Source organism: Bacillus rossius, chromosome 10 (genome assembly GCF_032445375.1).
Source record: "Bacillus rossius redtenbacheri isolate Brsri chromosome 10, Brsri_v3, whole genome shotgun sequence".
Taxonomy (NCBI): Eukaryota; Metazoa; Arthropoda; class Insecta; order Phasmatodea; family Bacillidae; genus Bacillus; species Bacillus rossius.
This window is the reverse complement of record NC_086337.1, coordinates 55,662,260-55,684,264: the sequence shown is the minus strand read 5'-3', so window position 1 is coordinate 55,684,264 and position 22,005 is coordinate 55,662,260. Positions and strand designations below refer to the sequence as shown.

Here is a 22,005-nt window from a genome sequence, read left to right as displayed (position 1 = left end):
TGATACTACGAAGCAGTTCCAACTATATGCCAGCACCCCCGTCTGACGTGGTATGGCCACTTACGTAAGGCTGTTCCAAACACCGTTCGCCCAATCATTTGCTTGCTTTTGTATTTATCCGTTGTCACTGTTCCAAGCTGACGTCAGTGCCCCGAGCGGTGTGCGTAGGCTTTAAAACTTTGCCTGTTTGTCTTATCTATCCAAACATTATGCCGGAAAGGAAAATAAACGCAGTAGTTTTGCGTATTTTTAGAGTATATTTTTGGGTTTTAACATTATAACGTGAGCGTGTGTAAGATTTTGTTTGCTTTAGTGCATTTATGATTAATGTTCAGTGGCGGCCATGTTGCGGTGTTTGTTTACCAGTGACGAGACAAGTCTTTTACCCAGTATTTAAATTTCCCGTAAAAACATTACAATTTCGCTTTTTAATACTAAATTTCGCGGAAAAACGCTGTGTTGTGGCGATTTCGCGTAAAAACTGTATTTTACGGTGATTTCGCGTTTATCGTCGTTTAATTGTGATCGCGAAAAGAACAGGCCCCTACTAATACGCAGTGAAAATTTTTTTATAAATAACTTTTGTACTTTGACTTAGGGGTGAGCCGATCACCACATTTGCCGATCATGCCGATGCCAGAAATGTGGTACCGATCATGCCGATTTTTTTGACCGACTAGTGCTTTTTTAAGTTGGTTGTAAAATATGCTCCAAATTACTTAAGTTAAATAATTTTACTTGAAACTACTCATTACTGAATACCCTAAACAAATAGGTTACATATATTTATGTGACAAACTTTTGATTTAGACACTGATTATTAGTTGTTTTTCCCATAAACTAATCTGGAAATCTATTAATCTCTTTAACAAAATCTATAACACACTGATGACCAACTAATCATCATCACACAATTTGAAAATTAATGTTTGTTTACATTTTTCCGCTTTTTGGCGCGATTTAAAATGCTTTCTGCTTGATATTAAGACTCAGTTCGAACTATATGCCAGCGCCCCCGGCTGACGTGGTATGGCCACTCACGTAAGGCTGTTCCAAACACCGCCACCGTTCGCCCAATCATCTGCTTGCTTTTGTATTTATCGGGTGTCGCTGTTCCAAGCTGACGTCAGTGCCCCGAGCGGTGTGCGTACGCTTTAAAACTTCGCCTGTTTGTCTTATCTATCCAAACATTATGCCGGAAAGGAAAATAAACGCCGTAGTTTTACGTATTTTTACAGTATATTTTTAGTTTAACATTATAACGTGAGCGTGTGTAAGCTTTTGTTTGCTTTAGTGCATTTATGACTAATGTTCAGTGGCGGCCATGTTGCGGTGTTTGTTTACCAGTGACGAGTAAAAACACTGCGATTTCGTGTTTTAATACTAAATTTCGTGTTTAAACCCTGTGTTATGGCGATCTCGCGTAAAAACTGTATTTTACGGTGATTTCGCGTTTACCGTCGATTAATCGCGATCGCGAAAAGAACAGGCCCCTATGCATGACTTATTAAATGGTTTAGTGTGCTTTTGTTTACTCTTTTTTAACAAACGTACTTTTCATGAATATGTTTATTTCTTAAGAATAACTTAACATAATTTTTTTTTCTGCAGAAAAGATTAAAACACGTAAGTAACATAAATGTTACTTAAAAACGTCAAGCAACAGTTCTGAAGCAAAATATATGTCGGCGCTTTTGTGTTAAGTAGAGATTTTTTTTGTCTTCAGAAAGCGGTAATCGGCAAACAGGATCGGCATGCATGAAGCTGATCATGCAAATGACAAAAATGACCAAAATCTGCCGATCTTAATAATCGGCAATCGGCATCGGCTCACCCCTACTTTGACTTGTGTATAACATCGACCCAAGTTTTAGATATTGTTTATTTGGGGAATAATGACTGTTATATATGCGTCTAGTCAGTCATAACCCCACTCAGAGAGTCGTTAAATAATTGTATCTGACAGATTTGCAATGTTGTGAAATGATTTTTTTTGCTACATGCGGGAATCGACTTTTATCATCGATTCTCGATTATTTAAGTAGAATCGGTAGGTATCGATGAAATTGGGAATCGGTTTTCCCATCCCTAATTTAAACCCATGTTTTTCCAGTGTCTAATATCAGTCTGATTGTGCCTGATGATGGGAACAGATGTCAGTACCCGAAATGTTGCAACTGTTCTCATTGGAAATCCTCTGTGTTAGTCAGTGCTTTCGTCATCGTATTGTCCATTGTCCAGGTTTGTTGTCCGCCTGCATTTAATCTGTCTCGTCAGCCCACTGTGTGTGTCTTTGTTACATTATTTATTCCATCACTAAGTTTCTTCAACGGAATGCTTGTGCTGTAGTCATTGAGTTGTCCATAATACTAGTTTAGATTCATCGTTGGTTGTGTTTGTCAGACATCAGCTGATTCTGTCTTGTTTTCTGGGAAAGTACAGATCCACTTGTCTCCTATTATGTGATGGCATATACAGTAGAACCCGTCATACACTTTTCATCGGAGGGCACAAAAATGGTGTATGATGCGGGAAAGTGTATGAAAAGGGAATGGCAATAATAACATTTTTTTTCAATCTAGCATACCAGCACAATGTCAGATTAAACTTAAAATTAGGGATGGGGGCGAATCCTGATTTCCTCGAATCCGAATCCTAACTCAAATCCTAGATTGGATTTGCCGAATCTCGAACCCAAACCCGAATCATTTAACAGATGATATCCACATATATAATTTAGTGAGATGTATTCTGCTTGCACTAAAGGTCCCTTGACTTTATTACATGTAGTTTGGTACATTTCTGGTATAAGTGTATATAAAGATAAAAAATTTTTCTTGAGAAATTTCAGTTTCAGTACAGATTAGAGGTTAGGATTTTTTCTATAAATAACTAGAGGTCTGCGAGCCTAAGAATTTTACTTTGAGCCGAGCTCGAGCTTTTGTGGTACAGTTACACTTTTGGGAAATTATTTTTATCTTAAACTTAGTATAATGTTTGAATAAAGTATTAAAATGAAGTGGACTTATTAATTTTGGGTAACTATTTACAGAGTGTGTTTACATTTTGCACTGCCAGAAAAAAAAAAAACATTTTTTTCCATTGAATCTTACCTGTTTCCTTTAGTAACTGATATCATCCAACTAAAATAACCAAGTATATGTTTGTGTAAATGTAACATATCTTTGGAAAAATGTCATCCTTGTCAATTTTTCTGGAGTCCTTACTGAGCTTCAACAAACTTAGCACCAAAAATCATGTACTTTGAAAAGTACATTCACATTGTTTCAACATTTTCACTTTTCCTCACAATAATTCTGAGAGAGTTTGTCACAGAGTATTAAATTCTGTTCTTTAATCTATCATGCAGAACAATAATTCGTTCTGCACGTTCAGGAGTTAAATTAGCTCTACGATTGGAGATGAGATAGTGTTTCCAGCAGAAGAGAAGCATCTCTTGCTGGCAACCTGCGTGGCTGGAATGCTTTAGTAAAATTGCTTAACCTCAAAATTAGTGTCATAAATATCTGTAACTGGTCATTAAAGTGTAATCAATTGAAAGTAATAAAAATAAAAGCATTTTACTTAATTCAATTTACACTTGCAAAAAAAAACATACACACAATAAACCTACATGGAAATTAAAGTCTTTTTCAATATCCTGAAGTCTGAAATATGTTTACTCATGTCATCAAATGTAGAGCTGTACTGAAGAAGTCGATTTTGCCAATATTTAGTTGAATAGGCATTTCTGCCGACTTCCGATACAGTACGCTTGTTAATTTTCGGCCGATATTACTGAAAAATGAAAGAGACTGCCATAACCTAAAAATCCACGAGTACCATTTTCACTTTTCGTAGTACTGCATTCTTTCAGATAGCATTATTTCTTAGCAACATGGGCCAACCGTACATATCAAAGTTTAACATCCTTTTTTTTTCAACAATGTTCTTTAATTTAATATGTCATAAATAAATAATACATTACTATCACGGTAAATATACATCTCGGTTGTTACGGTAACTATAGTGCAAATATGGTAGCTATCATGCTTCTGTAGTAATTATGGTATTCTACAAAGAATCTTGTTCGTTTTATGGTAATTATCTTAAAATAACTATTGGGTTTGTACTGTAGTTATGGTACATCACCCATATTTCTTCGTATGTTGTAGTTCATTTGTTTTTTCTTCATATTAACGTGCGCCATTATTTGAGACAGGAAGTTTCAGAAAAATTTTCAACGGACTTTATATCACACATTTAACAGCGTAAATGATGAGACATCGGGCAATTTAAACGCTTTAAACGGAAACACCTACCATGCGGGACCTCGTAAGCGAGTTTTACAGTATTATTTTTTCCGTAAATAGTAAAAAACCGAATCCTTTGACGGATCCTATATCAGACCTGCCGAAGCTTCGAATCCCTCGGATTCGGCGGATATTGGATTTGGTCGCCCCATCCCTACTTAAAATACATAATGTGTACATAATTGCATTATATTAATGAAAAATATGAATTCATCATTATATATACGTATAATAAAACCACCATAAATGTAAAATACAGTCCATAATCAAGTAAAGCTGACATGAGAAACAGTGGCCTTGCAAAATGTTATGAAGTCCTTTCTTGGAGGGGGGGAAAAGTCACCAAGCCTAAATTAGATATAAAAAAAATTAGGCTATTGTAAAAAGAAAATCAGAAATTTTTGCTTGTTTGTTTCATTTTAGAAAACATTATGCAACAGAACAATTTTCAATAAAATTTTAACTTGAAAAACGTAAAATACAAAACGATCCAATCGTAAGAAAACCATAACAAACTGGTATATTCAGTTCAAAGATTAATGAATGCACAAAATATGAGATCCGTGCCTTGGTAAAGCGCGTGCACCATTTTCATAATCATTGCTAGTTTGCGCCACTAGTCTCGCTTGGTGTTGGTGCTGGCCATAGACGCTACTAGCGAAGTGCACAGTCTTCCTGATACTATCCATATCTATGGTGCGATAAAGTTATTTTCTTACGTTTGCAAAGGTAAACAATGAATGTGTTTCAAAATAAAAGCATTAAAACGTAGTTTTTAAGGAGGATTATATTTAACAAAAAAATTTGTGAATTTTAGGACTTTTGCGCTTCGTAAAAACGTATGAAACGGGAAATGAATGATTTTATAAGTGTATGTTCCAGGAAAGTAAACCATTGTAAATATAGTACTTTCGGCGGGACCAAAATTAATCGACGTATGACACGGGAAAATGTATGAAACGGGAACGTATCATCGAGGTTCTACTGTAAATATAAATGATGTTACATTTATCCTACACAATTGATACAGTATTGTATTGCTTTATATTTATCTTATAGTTACGCTGATACACTATTATGCAATTCCCTCATGAACCTGTATATGTACATCAGTTTCATAATCCATACTTCCTGGCCCCCTGAGCAGTGCTAGTGGATGTGATGCCGACGTGCAGGACTGCTGGCCGAGGTCCCGGAGGAGCTGCGGCCAACCAGGGCCCTGCAGCTGGACGACGTGCTGGCCATCTCGGCACGCAGCGACGCCAGGTCCGTGCAGCGGGTCAAGTGGAGGCTGCGCGAGCTGCTGGACCTGCACGCCGAGCAGCGCGCTGACCCGGCGGCCACGGAGAACCAGGCGGCCGCTCGTCTCTCCGCGCAGACCGCGGAGGCTGGCCCGCGCCTCGTGTGACTCATCCCCTCCTCGCTGGTCCTACCAATGAAACAGTCGTGCGCGAGATAGGTTTCAGTGCAATTGCTTTTAATTTTCATGAACTCGTATAGGTTTCAGTGTAATTGCTTTTAATTTTCATGAACTCGTGTTTGTTGAAAATAATGCTATCTTTGTAAATAAACAAACGGGATCAATGATACTTTGATACTTCACCAAAAAGGTGTCATTTTGACTGATATGCAATGCAATTTTACAGTATAATTATTTGTAATAACTGATGGAAACTATAAAAATAATCAGCAAGTATATGTGGATTTTTAAATGTTTTAATGTTTTAAAATATTACATTTTTAAAATCTGATTTGATTAAATATGCTGACAAATTTTATGATTTTTTGGGGAATTTTGGTGTTATATGGTGTATTAAATTTGTTTTCAGTTTTATTGCAATTCACCATACAATCTTGTTCCTATATTTTACATGTCTCATAATCCCAATTGAGCTGCAGAATCCTACAGTCACCCTGTCTTATCGCATAACCGTCGCTCTAAAATCAAGTTTGAAAAGTAGGGGTGCGACGTTTATGAGAGAACATTTTTTTTTTGTTAGATTTAGTTATTTATGAAAACAAAACCCATTCATGGAAAGTACATTTATTTAAAAATTGAAGAATAAAAGAGCACGCAAAACAATTTAAATTAATAAGTCATGCAGCAAAAACCTTTCTTAAAAATTAAATAGAAGGAAAAAAAAAAATCTGTGATCCGAATGGGAGTTTGAACGAACGCGTAACTATCGTCGGAAGTACACACCAATAAAAAAGAGTGCGGGCCATCAAAAGTAGTTAAATCGGCACTCGAAAGAGAGAGCTGCATGCAATCGGCACAATATCAATATTCAACTACGTGTGCGCGCTCTATACGGGAAGCAACATAACCAAACACAAATTATGCCAACCAGCGCTGGCTAAATTTTTGCAACTGGTACACCGCAGTGACACAAACGAACAGATAAAGGTTATATGTTTAAAAACATCTTTAAGAGAAAATTTACACATCAGAAAAACTTCATATATCCCTAAATTAAATAAGTGGTAATGTCAGAATAGACATTAGATTTCTACTTTAAAATACATTGTTTTATACGGAAAAAAAATACCCACACAAAGCGCTCAGAATCTAATGGCGGGACCAAAAACATGATGTGACATTTACGCGAGAGGTTTTTTTTTAATCCATATTTTAACGCCCTAAAATATAGGTGTGACGATTATGCGAGAAAATGTTAAAAGACTGAACCTGTACGCACCTCCCAGGGGCAGGGATCACTCACTCCCAGCCCAGCAGCCGCCCGTCCTTGATCCACTTGCACTTGATCTGCGCGTGCTCTACGTCCGCACGCCCGTCCTCCCCCAGCATGCACCTGCAACCAGGCCGTGCTTCCATCGCAACTCTCGCGGCACTGATGGGTGCGGTGGGGGGAATGGGAGGCCTTCATTTCACGGGCGAGATACCCACACCCGAAGTTCCCCCAAGTTCATGCTCGCTTTTTTTCCCCCCGTTCTATCTCATTGTATGAACCGGCGTGGAATTAAATTTTGCGGTCGGTTAGGATAGGTTAGCTACATTATAAATACTTTAAAACATTGTGGATGGTTGGTTATATTAGGTAAGTATAGCTACATTAAAATTACTCTAAAATCAGTTTATGGTTCCTTAGCAAATAACTTTTCAATATGTAGCTATCCAGCTCTAGTAAACCGTTTACATGATTTCACAGTATCTTTAATGTAGCTATCCTAACCAAATAAACCGTCCACAATGTTTTAAAGTATTTATAATGTAGATAACCTAACTCTTTACAATGAACAAAAAAAAAAAAAACATAAGATGCACGATCGGGCGTTGGCTCTCTCGTCTGTGAAAAGAAGGCTTCCCAAAGTATTATATGTCCCCTATAATCGAGTTGCTTAGCCGTACAATCCTCTCAGCAATTTGTATGTACCAGAGATCCTGCTTCACCCGCAGAAATAGCAATACCCTAACCGAGGCAAAAACTATCTGTTGTTTGCTCTTGTAATATCTGATGCTATATGTATGTTTTGTTCAAGATTGCTTTGAGACGCTCAGCCGTAAAACCTAATTCATGCAAGGAATCTGGATTCACAAGATACACCAGAGTGTATTTATGCCAAAATTCAAATTGTTCATCACAATAATTACACAGTTTTACGATGTTCATAGCTTACGTCTTTAGGAAATATAAAAATGAATTTGAATAAATCACAAGATGTTTTGTTATCAATACAATCGTATCCATGGTGCTCACACTTTAATCTTAACATTTTCTTTGTTTACTATGATATTATATACATACCGTATATACTCGTGTATAGCGCGCCCTTTTTTCCCCTCAAGTAAAGGAAAAAAATAAGGATGCGCGCTATACACGGGAAAAAAAATTTTTTGGGGGGGGGGGGGGAGGCGGGGAGGAGTGGAAGTCGTTAACTGCCGGGTGACGGGTGACGTTTCTGGCCAGCCCCCACACATACGCACAAGCAACAAGGCCTCTGTTTCACACACACACACACACACGCGCGCGCGCAAGCTCGCACATCATGGTCTCTTGTTTATTTTTAGACCTCCCCCCTTTACAGAAAGCCAGCTCAGAAGCTAGTAAAAAGAGAGAGAGAAAGAGAGAATGTTGTCACCAGTTTCCCCCCCCCCCCTCCCCCGGCAACTTCTTCTCTTCCTCCATTCCTCACCGGTGAGTCATCAAGTTCTCCGCGCCAGCTTAGCAACATAGCGCGGCACGCCTCCCTCCCTTCCTTCCTTCCACGTACCAGTTGTGACGACATAGCGCTTCATTATCTTCCGTTTAGACAGCAGAGTTTATGTATTTTCCTGACGCATCACCACACATCAATTTAAATAATCAGGTACCACAAAATGTTAGTAAAATTTATTTATGGGGAAAAAAAAAATTTCAATTTTTTTTTCTTTGGAATTAGTTGCAAAAATCGTGGTGCGCGCTATACACGAGGGCGCGCTATACACGAGTAAATACGGTACCATTTAATACAGTTCATGTTTGAATCAGATATTCTAGTCAACACATATTTAGATTAGTTTGGTAAAATTTAACTCAAAAATACACTACAGCCTGAATTTAGATACAGTAGAGTCACAATAATCCGGACCCTGCTAATCCGGACGGATCTAAAAAAAAAAAAAAATGATGAAAAAGAATGTTGTGACAAAGGAAAATAAGAAAATACATTTTTAAGAGAGGGTCCTCTTGCCCTCAGTTGCCGGGAGTCTTACCGCTAGTTTTCCGCTCATCGTCTGTTTTCCAAAAAGTGACTCATTCTATACCTGCAAGTTTTGATTTGTTTCCTTCAGTCGATGGTTACTTGTGCTGGTGATAAGTGCTCATGGCAGTTATTTTTTATCAGTGCGAGTGTTGTATTGTGTGCACTTATTAAGAGCAACGTAATGGCTACTAAACGTAAGATAGTGACTGTAGCAATGGAGCAAAAACACCAAGCCTTATTTCGTATTGATGCGGGTGAATCATTAACTAGAATTGCGCAAGATTTAGAAGTGGGAAAGCAAACTATTTCTGATTGGAAAAAAATTTGGAAAGAAATTGAAGATTTTTCTGCCAAAATGGTGAGTAAGGACAGTCTGGGTAATAGAAGCACGTTAAAAAAAAAAAATTAAACTTTAGACCGGGCTTTGCCAACATTGTGAACAAGGTGTTTGGCTGTCAGGCGTAACATTACAAGCAATCACGCAAACTCAACACAAAATTAAATGTAAATTAATTGTAAATTTAATGTATTCTATTATTTATAAGTTACATACATATGTACTAAGTTTCTTAAGTACTTTATAATAAAAACCCGTTGATTTTAAAGCATAAAGATATTTATTTAGCCTATAAAACTTGTTTTTGATAATTTTAAAGTTGATTACGGTTAATCCGGACTTTCGGTGATCCGGACAGGGTCTGGTCCGGAAAAGCCTGGATTAGCGAGACTCTACTGTATTATTGGAAACATTAAATGCTGTTTATAAACCCAAATGTGTATCAAAATTTAGTGAACCTACATGTGCTACTTATTTATACACAAATTAGAACTAGAAAAAAAAAAGTATAATTTACTAGAATTGGGAATTTTCCTTAATGTCACATTAAACAAATGAATTAATTTTTACTAAAATTTTGGAAGCATTCACACTATACTATCTAAATCCTGATCAAAACTGGGAAACTAAAAAAAAATTTTACAACTCATTTTATCTAGAACAGAGCAGAAAGGAAGCAGGTTCGACAGTGCAGTGTCGCGACTCTCACCGGGACTGAAAGTCGACCGAGTCGAGGTCCGTCGTGACGCCGGCCCGCACGACCCAGCGCTCCACGCCGTTCCAGGCGATCATGACGCCGTTGTCGGTGCACAGGTGGGGAGGGGGCACAGCGAGCGTGTAGCCGTACTCCGCGCACACCACCGCCAGCCGCTCCGTGATGTAGGAGTTGCACGCCACTCCCCCTGACACCACCTGCCAACACACACGCGTCTGCCTCGATGCCCGGGGTCGCCGCAGCGCCGACACGGGCTCTGCCGCGCCACTCACCAGGATGCGGCGCTCCGGGGGCAGCAGCTCGCGCAGGGCCACGTACTCCACGGCACGCTGCAGCCGCTGGCACAGGTGCCGTGCCACCGCCCACTGGAAGCTCGCGCACAGGTCGTACACGCCCGGGATCAGCCCGTCAGCCTCCACGCCTGCGACACAGCCCGCTCGCTCCTTACTGCCTCCCGTCACAACTGTTACACTGCTTTCCTTCTCTGAAGGACGGCTGCAGTTGAAAGCATGGGGAATATCATGTCAAAACAATAGTGTCGAGGCACAGTTACATCATAAGAACCTGTCAGGATGGACATGCGAAGATTGTGTACGGTGTCAGTTGACAGACATTCAGAGAGAAAGGAAAGCCATAAATGCTGCATGCACACGCACACACACGCACATACGTACGTGCACTCTCTCTTTCTCTGTCTGGTTTATTTTTAGATCTTTACCCTCTTACAGCCAAACACCAGTGCAGCAGCCAGCATGTCGCTCACCAGAGCCGGTCAGCAGGTGAGAGACACAGCATCACGCCGCATTTCAAGGGTGCTTTACATTAACCGTTGAGCTATTTTAATTATTCAGGCACATACTCAACCACACAGTGAAAAATTTATTTCTATTTCCAAAGTGAAAAACTTGCACAAGGGTTTGCACTACATGATTTGAAAAAAAAAAAATGTTTTGCTTCACATATGCAGCCCCTGCACAGGCAAATTACAGTAGTATCTTTCCCTCTGACCATATGTAAATGCCTAATATGGTTAGCAAAATTATAAATCCAAGGTCACACTGAAAATATAGTGGGCGTACAAGGAAAACCCTTTAAGTCCATATAATGAAATTATGAGAAAAATTGATTTTTATATTCATATGGGTTTGTAAAATATTGTAAAATATTGTTAAATATATGCGGTACTGAAACATGTTTAATCTAACATAATAATATACTTGTCATGAAACACATTGAACTGGACTTTGTCATATGAATATCTCATGGACTTGGTGGGTTCTCCTTGTACGCCCACGATGTGTGATCTGCCCCAGAGCTTGCGAGGCGGGGGGAGATGACGAGCGAGCGTGCGCACCGTGCAGCGACTCCTGGCGCAGGATGTGCCGCAGCACCTTGTTCTTGAGGCCCGCCATGCTGAAGTTGCAGTCGCGGTAGCGGTCCAGCATGAAGGGGAAGGGGAAGGCGGTGGGGTCGCCCCTGGCGGCCGCCGCCTGCAGCGCCGCGCCCCCCGACAGGCTCTCAAACTCCGGCAGGTTCCGCAGCTTCAGGCGGCGAGCCGTCTGCAAGCATCCTCGCGTCGCACCGTCTCTCTCAGCATTGGACAACGTTCAAGCATTGTCATTCTGAAGACACGAAAATCAATGTGACTTGAAGAAGTAGGTTTTCTGCTGGGGTGGTTGCGGAGTAACAGCCCACAACGCGGATACATACGGCTAATGCGAAATTTGGGGCCTTTGAGGGATTTAATAAGGAAATTTTGTCGGAAAAAGGGAACTTTATAAGGAAAAAATGGAAAATATATATTTAAAAAAAACACACACAGTTAGCCTCACTCCCGGAACTGTCTGCACATTTAGTTTTGGTAATTGTATTGTCGAGGCACAGTGTTTTTACTATGTCCATTGTTGGCGATACAGATATATTAGAATACTTAAATACTAACAGTTAACAAAAGATAGACTACACACATTTTAATTTTTAAGAGAAACAAAATTTTGACTATGGCGGTCACAAGGGAACATAGGAACAACAGGACTACGAAATGACTCTACAATGCCTTCTATAAACCATACGCTACGGCTACAGCATCTACTTACTTACACCCGTGAGTGGTCCTGCAGCACTGTCACTCACAACTAAATCACTGTTCAAAGACCAACAGAAAAAAAAAAGTGTGCCTAGCGCAAGCTTAAGAAAGCTTTATAAACTATTAATCTGTGAGCACAAAATAGTTTCCTCTAAAGGAAGAGGTGGAAACGCTATAAAAAAAAAAAGGAGGGAAAAGAAAAACGTGACACACTAAGCCAAGGAAGTCCGATGAAAACAGTGCATAGAACAGCGTACAATGCATTTTAGCAGGTTAAACAAAAAACACAGAATATTCCTTCCTTTCTTTCACTTTTAAGACCATTTGAAAAATTATAACAATTTGAAGAAATTAATAAATATATCATGCTCCAGCGAACACATTTCTTGTTAAGGGGCCCGCCTCGTCAGGGGTGTATGTGTGTTAGTGAGGGGGGATGATAAGCGCTACGCTCGCTGGTGCTTCCAGCGCGGTATAGCCTCTAAGCGCAAGGCTCTGAACTGGCGCGCATTCGTCTCGTCGTCACAGGATAACTGTGAATTTTGAGCGGTGACCGTAACATTATATGGCGGAGAAATGAAGATAAAGGTGTTATGCAAGCCCCTTAAGTGCTTTCAAGAATCTGTACTGATTGTTTTATGCCTAAAAATTACTCTGAAAACACTCGTTTTAGACATTTTAACGCTTCTAAAAATACAGTTTAAAAACTTAATCCGAAATTAAAAGTACTTTTCGGCCCTCAGCGAACTCTTAAATGCTATTCGTAAATAGGCCCCACTCAGATATCTTGAGTAGTTTTGAAATCGCGTTGTTTTTCCTGAAGCTCTGCACACCGTCTGTGTGACCAGGTAGGCGGGCCCCTTAAGGAAGAAAAAAATTTCAACCAAGATTCTCAAGAGTGAAATTTTAAAAGTCAAAAAAATGACTTCTTCAATGCAGCTTGAATTCAATCCTAATAACGTGTTTAATTGTTTATTATATATATAAAAAAAAACTAAAAAAATATATTTTTGTAATAATTGGTATTGAAAATATGACACATAAATTAGTGATGGCCCGATATCCAAAAACCCGATACCGATACCGATTCCGATATTTCCAAATTTACCGATCCGATAACCGATACCCGATATTCCGATATTCTGATAATAGGCCTATCTCATTTCTAACATTGATTCTATAAAATTGTGGTTCTGGAGTATTGTTAGAGACAATAATGAAAAATGTTAAATATTAATAAAACATACATATGTGAATGTATATTATTTTTATTAAATGTAAAATATAGTAAATTCACATTAAATGAAAGCTAATAATGAATTTATCATAATGGCCTACAAATAAGCTCTCTAAATTCAAGGTCTTAAAAATTTAAATTGTTTTTCAAGGCCAGATAAAGCAATATTCTGGTGTAGGTATACCTACAGTATGCAAAAAACATATTGTAACTACAAGGAAACAAATTTCAGATTTTTGTGGGGAATTGTTGAGAAATATTGTAGCTGTCCGGTATTAGTCTCTAGTGTATTTGCTTATAATGTATGAATTACAAGCCCCTGCATGTACTGAGTCCAGTGTCTCAACTGTAATCTACGAAAAATACCGTCCGAAAAACGGGAAGCCCACAATTCACGTAGTTTCGGTTCCCTGCAAGAATTTCCGAAGATTTCCGAAGTTTATTAACGCCACTTCAGCCGCTAAATCAGAAGTTCAAGCATGTTGTGACTGACCTAACCTAACCTAACACTTCGATTTTTTTTAATTTCAATTTTTGAGAGAAATCCGAAGTTGCACGAACGTGGTAGGGAACCTAAACTACGTGAGTTGTAGGCTACCGCCAAAAACATCAAACTTTTGTACCCTTTGTAACATTTCATCACGGTAAACGACACGCTAGAAAGGAAGGTCTTCAATTAGCAAATTTTGTGACCATTGTTCATGTGTATCACTCCATTTATTGGTGCGAAAACACGTTAAAAATACGTGAAAAGTAATTTCAATACAACTTTGAAACGTACTGCAGAGTTTATAAAACCACACATCTTTATTTATGTTGTTTTCAATGCACTCAATATAGCCAACATAATACCTTTGCTGCAACTTGCCCTACGTAAACACGTTTCATATTTTAGCTTTTGTAAAAACTTACGTAATGTTGTTGTGTAGAACAGCAGTTGGCGACCATGAAACGACACGGAAAGAAAATGCCTGTTATATCAAGCAGCAACTTTATTCTTCTTCATGTTTACTTACGGCTACATCACTTATTAAATTAAATATCGTAATTATTTTCGTTTATGTTTTCAATTTATGTACACATAGTGAACTTCGAAAATTCATCAAGCGAAAACATTTTGCGAATATCTGAAACGAATAAATATGCACTAATGACTGGGATTTGTGTACACATGGAAGAATTGTACCGTCGGGATGCATTGCAGTATCAGAAAAAAGAAATAGGCTTGAAATTGTTTCTGTGGAAAATATGCTTGAAATTACTAGGTAATATGGTGACGTGAAGATAGATAAATTACACCCGCGGAAAATAAGCTTGGAATTACGGTGAAGGTTATGTGAGAAGTATTATTGGCGAGAGCAAACATCGGTTATCAAAATATCGCAAGTATTTACCGATGTCCGATATTGAAAAATGTGCCGATATTACCAATCTCCGATATCGGATATCGAATATCGGGCCATCACTAACATAAATGCAAAAAAAGATAATTATGTTGCTCCAATTGCTACCAAACTTCACAGGATCACCCGCTGCGCTAATCTGGAGTCCTCGGGGAACACGCACGCACACGCACCTTGTCGAAGGCCTCGCCCGGCGCGTCGTCCAAGCTCTCGCCCAGCAGCAGGAAGCTGTCCACGGCTCGCGCCACGGCCAGGAGGCAGTGTCCCCCCGAGATCAGCAGCACCAGGAAGGGGAACTGCACCTGCGGCAGTCGCCACCAGCCACCAGCCACTTGCTCAACCGCCCTGCAGTCCACAGCAGCCGACATCTCGCAATTAGACGACTACACAGCGTTTATGAAGATCATGATTACACTGTAAGGAAAATTTCTTAAATGATATAACATGTGAATAGAATTCAAGTACCGTATTCTAAACAAATCAAAGACATTATGATAAGACAAAATGATTTGCTCTATGCATTATTATTGAATTATTCAAATTTGAGTCTTTTAAAACCAACTTGTTATTGATGCTAGAAACAGATTTGGATTTTTTTTTATTCTGTTTATGTAGTATGTAATAAATATCTAGTTGGAAGACAATGAAATTTTTTTTTTTTTGTTACTACCAACATTGTGATTATACTTCAATAGCAGTGTTGAGATAATCTCAAGTCTTTCCTTAATTTTGAAAGTAATAATTTTCAAGGAATATTTTGCAAGGAATATTTAAATCCTTAGCACATTTTAAAAGAACAATTTTGACACTCTTACAATATTACAACAACAAAAATTAAATGCTGTAGCTCAGTTAACTGCAGTAGACAATATTGTTATAAACAGGATGCACACTACTAATAATCAAAGCTAGTAAAGAATTTGTCACTACAGCATGTGACTAAATAGCAATATATCGTAGTTTCTCACCCACGAAAGTGTGCAATTAAACCCTACAAATGAGAAGTAGCTGCATATGTAAACTTTGTCTCTGATTAAGATATAAGTGGTACCAGCTTAACACACAGAAAAATGTGAATCTCGCCGGTGATTGAAAGTAGAAGTCACGTAATAGAAAACTGGGCGTCAAATATTTAATATTTCCAAAATTACTTTTACTCAGATGGAAATAAACTCAACATACATAGTTAGTTTAGTAAACAACAGCTTTATGATCTCAATCTGCATAGAACTTGACATTATTGCACGTAAAAGAAAATTCAGTAACAAATTACTTATTTGAAAATAAGGGATTATGTACTAGTACCGAGGACGGAGGTACCGAGGGGTACTGTATGTGGGCGACGCACGAGGATACCTGGCGAGTCATGCGGATGGTGAGCGCGTGCGCCTCCATGTGGTGTATCGGGATGAGGGGCTTAGCTGCTGCCCGCGCCAGCTGCTTGCTGTACTCCAGTCCCACCCGCAGCGACAGGGGCAGACCTGCCGACAAACCACAGCTCGGCATTAGCAGAAGTGACAGCGATGCCGACACGTACGGGCGCAAACGGCAGACTTCCGGAGGGCGGGTCGCACATCCACCCACGTACGTAAAACGCTCAGCCCTACAACCAAGTGCAAACATGGAGTAAACAGTAGTAACGTAAAAAAAACCCACAAGCCAACATTAGCTAAACTCTGTGGAAATCAAACCCATAACGTTGCAGTGGAAGGCAATGCCACACTGCCACGGTGACGACTCGTGATTTGTCAGTCTGGGGTCGCTCCTTCTCTCCTCACCATGTGTCCCAGGTCAGTCCCGTGATGGAGCAGCCAGACGACCCCTGCCTCTCGCATGATCGAAGGCCTCAATGTGTTTTCTATTAACAAACTAATGACAGTGTGGGTCATGGGGCGTGTTGTCCGCCTCCCCGCAATAACTTTTAATACTTGTATCCATTGATATTGTATTTCACTTAAATCTCTATTCACCATTATGATTTTTGTTTAGTTACTTTTACACAATTTTTTTTGCTTGAATATTTTTTGTTTGTTTACTACTTTTGTTTAAGCTGTTAGGAATTTATTACCTTTATACCCTCAAAATGGCCCCATAATTACTGTATGAAGTCCCGCTAGTGCTGCTAGGGACAGCACGGGAACCGTACCAGGCTTGACCGTGACTGCGACGGCGTCCAGGTCGCCCGGCTGCAGGCCCGAGGCACTCAGGGCTTCCCCCACCACGCGCTCTATGTGCTGCTGGTGCAGGTCCCTCGCGATGGGCGGTATGATGCCCCCGAGCCTGCCACCGAGACACACCACGTCCGCCTTCCGTAGCCACCTGGGCCGCTCCCTGTCTGCTGTTACCCACAGTGTGAGAGAAAAACAGACTGAAGGTCACACACGGGAGTAGACCAAACAGCAGTGAAGTTTAAGACATTAGAAGTTTACAAAAACACAATTTCTATATATTTATATATATTTTTTTTCTTTTTTCAAGACCACTACACTAGGAAACTACTAAAATATATATTCATCAAAACTTAAATTTTTTTTTCCAGCAGAACTTGCTACGCTCACAATTCACTCCCGTAATATGTCTGATCTTCATAGTCGTCTCTAGCTAATATCAAAATTCTCAGAATCCTATCTGAATTAAAAACCACCTTTGTAGGTTGGGAATTTATTTTTTTATTTTTTTATTTTTTTATTTTTTAAATGGGGGACCCCCCCGTCAAGAAATGTCTATTTTAAAAAGAGTATACAAATATTTTACATGAAGAGGAAAATTTGATACAAGAAAAAAGAAAAAGATATTGACAATATTATACATTACATGGCACTGGGCCCCTCCCAACACAAGAGTCCTTGGGGGCAGGTGATTGGTGAGTGGTGAGGTGTTTCTTTACATAATCAACTTACATTAGTAGTGTATATATATAAAACTACATTCAGGAGGATATTTTTAAGGAGCCCCTTAACTTTAAAATTACAAAAAAATTAATTGACAGTAGGATGTTGTTAGGTTACATTCCCACCTTAAGTGAACTTGCTGTTGAGAATTCAGAGCTTCTCCTAAAATATTTCCTTCATTGTCCACTACTGCACATCCTGTGTCGTCACAACTAGTTTCTATGCCTAACACTACACACTTATTCAGTGAACTATACAACCTGCGACGCCTAGACACAAACACACAAACTAAGTCCAACACCGACATGCATAAGCCAAAATGCCTAGGCGTGGAAAATAAACCGCATGCCAATTTAAACATTTTGGTTTTTGCCGCTTCATAAACAGTTAACACACAACGTTGAAAACTTTAGAATATTGCCAACATAACAAATCAAAGGTTTGCACCACACACTGCCAGTGATTTGACGAAATATCCCTAATACTATAAAAATTTCCAATTATTTATTAAAGGTTGATGAAGGTTTGAAACTAAATATACCAACTTAAATTCAATTTTTTTAAATCATTATATTTTATGTTTATTATTTTAAAGTATGTTTCGTTAAAGCAGGGATAGAAAAAATTAGAGTATTCAAAAATCACAAAAAATAATGAATACTTTAGTATTATTACTATTTTTGCTTTAAAAAAATCTAATATTCATCACCAAAGTAAAATATAAATTGCAGCTAAACAATATTAACTCTAGGATTTTCATTAAATTGCAAACTACGCTTTAACGAAGAGTACCTACGAAAACAACAAATGTTCAGTCACGGATGGATAATCGGCAAGTCTTGAAACACACATAATTATACATCGTATTTCCTATGATAGTATGGCCGGCCTTCACCCGCTAGTAACAGCTTCTACTGACGGATAGCACCCTTGCATTACGTCCATACGAGTCAAGTTAGAGATTATGTTAGGTACCTGTATGAGCACCAGTGTATTATATTCTAATAAGATTTTATGGAAGGTAATAATATTTTTTGCGGCCGCAGGCCAGATATAATACGTAGTGCTCACTTATTGTATTTAATAATATACCTATCAATTATCTGGCTCCTGGTAAAGGAGTAGCCCAAATACGACGAACAGTCCCTGTCATGACTTGTGATTTTCAAATAAAACTATACCATACAGATAATACCCACAAATTTAAACCTTCTGTTAGTCGTTTCCCACATGGGTAATATAACTCAGCAAACTGTAAGATATTTAGAAGTTAAATTGTACGTAAAGCATCTATTAAAGGTTTATGTATTGACGCCACTCCCGCTGCCTGGTTTTAGCTTTTTAATTAATTATTAGTATTGTAAAAGATCTCAGGGTTTTAACGGGGGTTCGGCCTCGTGGCTGCAGGCAGGAGTGCGTCTCGGAGTTTGAAAATTACGTTCAGAAATTACCTGGGCTGTTTAGGCCACCCACGACGCCTTGAAAATAATTAATAAACAGATTATCAGAACACTGCACTTTATTCAACGTCGATACACTGGATGGTCCTTTTACTGGCCGCGTCCGTTGTCGTACCGCTGTGACACACGTAAACGCCGGTGAATAATACGCGCGACCAGGATAGATTGCAAAGTGGATCGACGGGTTGAAGCTGTGGCTACGTGTCTCTGAGTAAGATTTAGCATACAGTCACGGAGTTGTGGACGCGACAAATTATACAGAAAAGTTAACTAATAGCGGAGTCCCCGTGATTAGGGTGGTTTGCAATCTAGCTTGCGACAAAATTACAGACTCGAAAAGTTATTCAATCACGTCAGTGAGCGACGTACGCGTAAAGTCTCAATGCGTGGCAAGATGGTCACTTAAAACACATGTTACCAATTACACTAAAACATGATGAAAGTTACAATATGAAAGTTATTCAGTCTTTCACAAGATTCTCGACGATAACAATTAATTGGCTACTGGAGCCGAAAACTGCGTGCCAATATTACGCGGTCCTTAAACTGGACATGGCCTTACGTATTATGTTAAAAATCCCTAAAGGGAATTAAATATTAAGTTAAGTGTCGCACGAAGTATCGTGCGACTTAAGTGGGGTCGGCGCCGAGCTAATGGAAAGGTTTGTAGAAACTTACACTATTGCTGAAATGTTGATGAGAAACTAGAAGTGCTGGCCCGACGTTCGCGAAGCGTCCGACCCCTGTGAGCCCCCGATCCAGACTCAGCGCGAGACCGCCCGGCGGCCTCGCGCCTAAACGCGTGGAACGCGGGAAAACCGACCCGACCAGTTTTGGACTTAGAAACAAATTACACAACATATGCTTATAAGACAATTAGACATAATTACCCTTACATGAACCCTTCTTTTAAATTGTTATTAATTTGGTTGTTCTAATTAACAAAATAATCAAGAGTTTAATTAGGCGCATTGCCACACCCGGCCGGGCGCTGTCGTCGTCGCGGCGTTCGTTGCGGTGCACTTTCTTACACTTTGTGAAGATCACGCTCGGGCGTGTTCGTCGCATTTCGGAGCCAGTGTTGCTGTGGCATAACGACCTTTGCGGACCAGAGGGAGCACCGGCGGTTGGCGTCAGTATGTGATACGTACGTGATGTCTCCAGGAGTTCACGGCACAAGACGGACATGATAAGTCACGTGTTGAAGCTGCAACGCTTACTTCACCGAGTTCTCCATGCCGTTTAATCTTATCAACCAAATTCTTCTGTACCTAATTCACCACAAATACCTGGACCAGTTTGCGGTGCAGGGCGTGACCCTCCCGCCGTATAACATCTTCGTCGCCACGCCGCCGCACCATGGAGTTTGAAAAAAAAAAAAAAAAGTACAGGGCAGACTACAATCTTTGTATAGCAGGGCGCCCATCAGAGGTCGTATATGAGTAACGTTAAGTGCAAAATATGTTAACAGTGTAATTTGTAGCATACTGACTCAGGCTTAGTACCAGCACATTGGCTCGTATGAATCAAACCATGCCCGTCAAAATGTTTGTTTTATTCAGTTGTTCTCCGCCAAACCTACCCATGAGAAGGGAGCGCTCAAAGATGCTATTAGTTGGTAGTCTATACTAACAGATGCAACTACTGAGCGAAGTGAGCCACACCAACCCCGAGGTTAGACGTCCTGGCTAACCTGGCACCCTCCCAGACCAATCTCATTTTTAAATTGTAAATTATATCTGCATCACTAAGTTCAACCCGGTTCTGTCACAGGATCACTGGGCGGTGGCATGGTGAAACAGGTCAAAATATTATAGCTGTTTGTTGTTTGAAAGCAGCTGGACATTTTGCACTCGCACTATTGTCCCTCAAATTAGAATGCAAAGTTAATTTTTAGATCAGTTGGAATTGTTCATGAGAGTGGCTGGATGACCTGATATTTTTGTAAAATATCTAGAGCACTTTGTCAAAAACATGAATCCAAGCAGCACCAACCCATAACTATTTGTATGGACAACTATTTGCACATTACCTGTTGGTTCTCCTTCAATCCACTCAGACTGTTACAGCACATTGGTGCCTCGCCAGTGTCTGTGCGACTATAAAGCCCCCTCAGTGCAACATATTGCAGCTTGGTGCAGCGAGGCGAAAAGCTGCCACCACCATTGACGAGGCAATCAATCCAGATTTGTAATTGTACTTATTAATTGTAACTTGTAAAACCAAGAAATGATAAAAGAGTATTTTCATTTCATGAATTGTGTGTTCATTAATAACAATTTCATAGATTAGCGTGACTAGGCTGAGAACATGGCTTGAATTATTCCTTCTGCACACGTTTTCCCGGATACCGGGCCGGAGTCGCGTGCACGCTTCACAGCCTTGGCCAGTTCACCTTTTTCTGCCGTCAGGACTAATCGCAACCGCAAACCAGATACCACTTCATTTCCTAGTAAATTCACTTCCAACATTCATAGACTACGCGACTAGCCCCCTACTTCAGTCTGTCTTACAATCACGAGCTGCAGCTTATGAAGTTAAAAGTCCAATCATTTATTTTCAGTTGAAAATGCCTAGTTACTTAATATGTGGTTATTTCTGATTATATCAATTTTAGTAAACAAATTTTTTTCTGAGATGAAAATTCCATTTTCTGCTTCAAATTCACATTTGTCATCTTACCTTCACTGGTTCATCACATTCAATTCACTAGGACTTAATCCACCTGTGCAAGTAAGATGATGGATTTGCTTATTTTTACACAATTTTTTTTTCTTTTTACAAAAATTCTTAACCATGCTCTTGGAATCATTAAAATTTACAAGAGTGACAATTTTACTTGCATACACTATAGATACA

General features: G+C 39.4%; 2 protein-coding genes across 4 annotated transcripts in view; one reads left to right on the top strand and one right to left on the bottom strand.

The window, feature by feature from the left end:
- Nucleotides 1-6,009, top strand: part of LOC134536214 (GTP-binding protein 10 homolog) — a 21,821-nt gene extending 15,812 nt beyond the window's left edge. The window contains exon 7 of the mRNA XM_063375874.1: nt 5,489-6,009. Within this exon, the coding sequence (XP_063231944.1) occupies nt 5,489-5,721 (233 nt within the window). The 3' untranslated portion in view covers nt 5,722-6,009. The remainder of the gene's footprint in view (nt 1-5,488) is intronic.
- LOC134536213 (tRNA N6-adenosine threonylcarbamoyltransferase, mitochondrial) overlaps nt 1-22,005 on the bottom strand; it is a 26,486-nt gene extending 4,481 nt beyond the window's left edge. The window contains exons 1-9 of one of the 3 annotated variants that reach the window (XR_010075775.1): nt 17,812-18,131; nt 16,942-17,075; nt 16,152-16,276; nt 14,969-15,097; nt 11,424-11,628; nt 10,342-10,490; nt 10,064-10,266; nt 7,013-7,126; nt 5,442-5,742 (exon numbers count right to left, since the gene is read on the bottom strand). Coding sequence is in view for 2 of the 3 variants with exons in the window: in XM_063375872.1 (XP_063231942.1) it covers nt 7,033-7,126; nt 10,064-10,266; nt 10,342-10,490; nt 11,424-11,628; nt 14,969-15,097; nt 16,152-16,276; nt 16,942-17,075; nt 17,812-18,047 (1,275 nt within the window). In the remaining variant the exon portion in view is untranslated. Of the gene's footprint in view, nt 1-5,338; nt 5,743-7,012; nt 7,127-10,063; nt 10,267-10,341; nt 10,491-11,423; nt 11,629-14,968; nt 15,098-16,151; nt 16,277-16,941; nt 17,076-17,811; nt 18,133-20,042 lie in introns of those variants that run through there. The other 2 variants (XM_063375873.1, XM_063375872.1) reach the window with 2 other exon arrangements.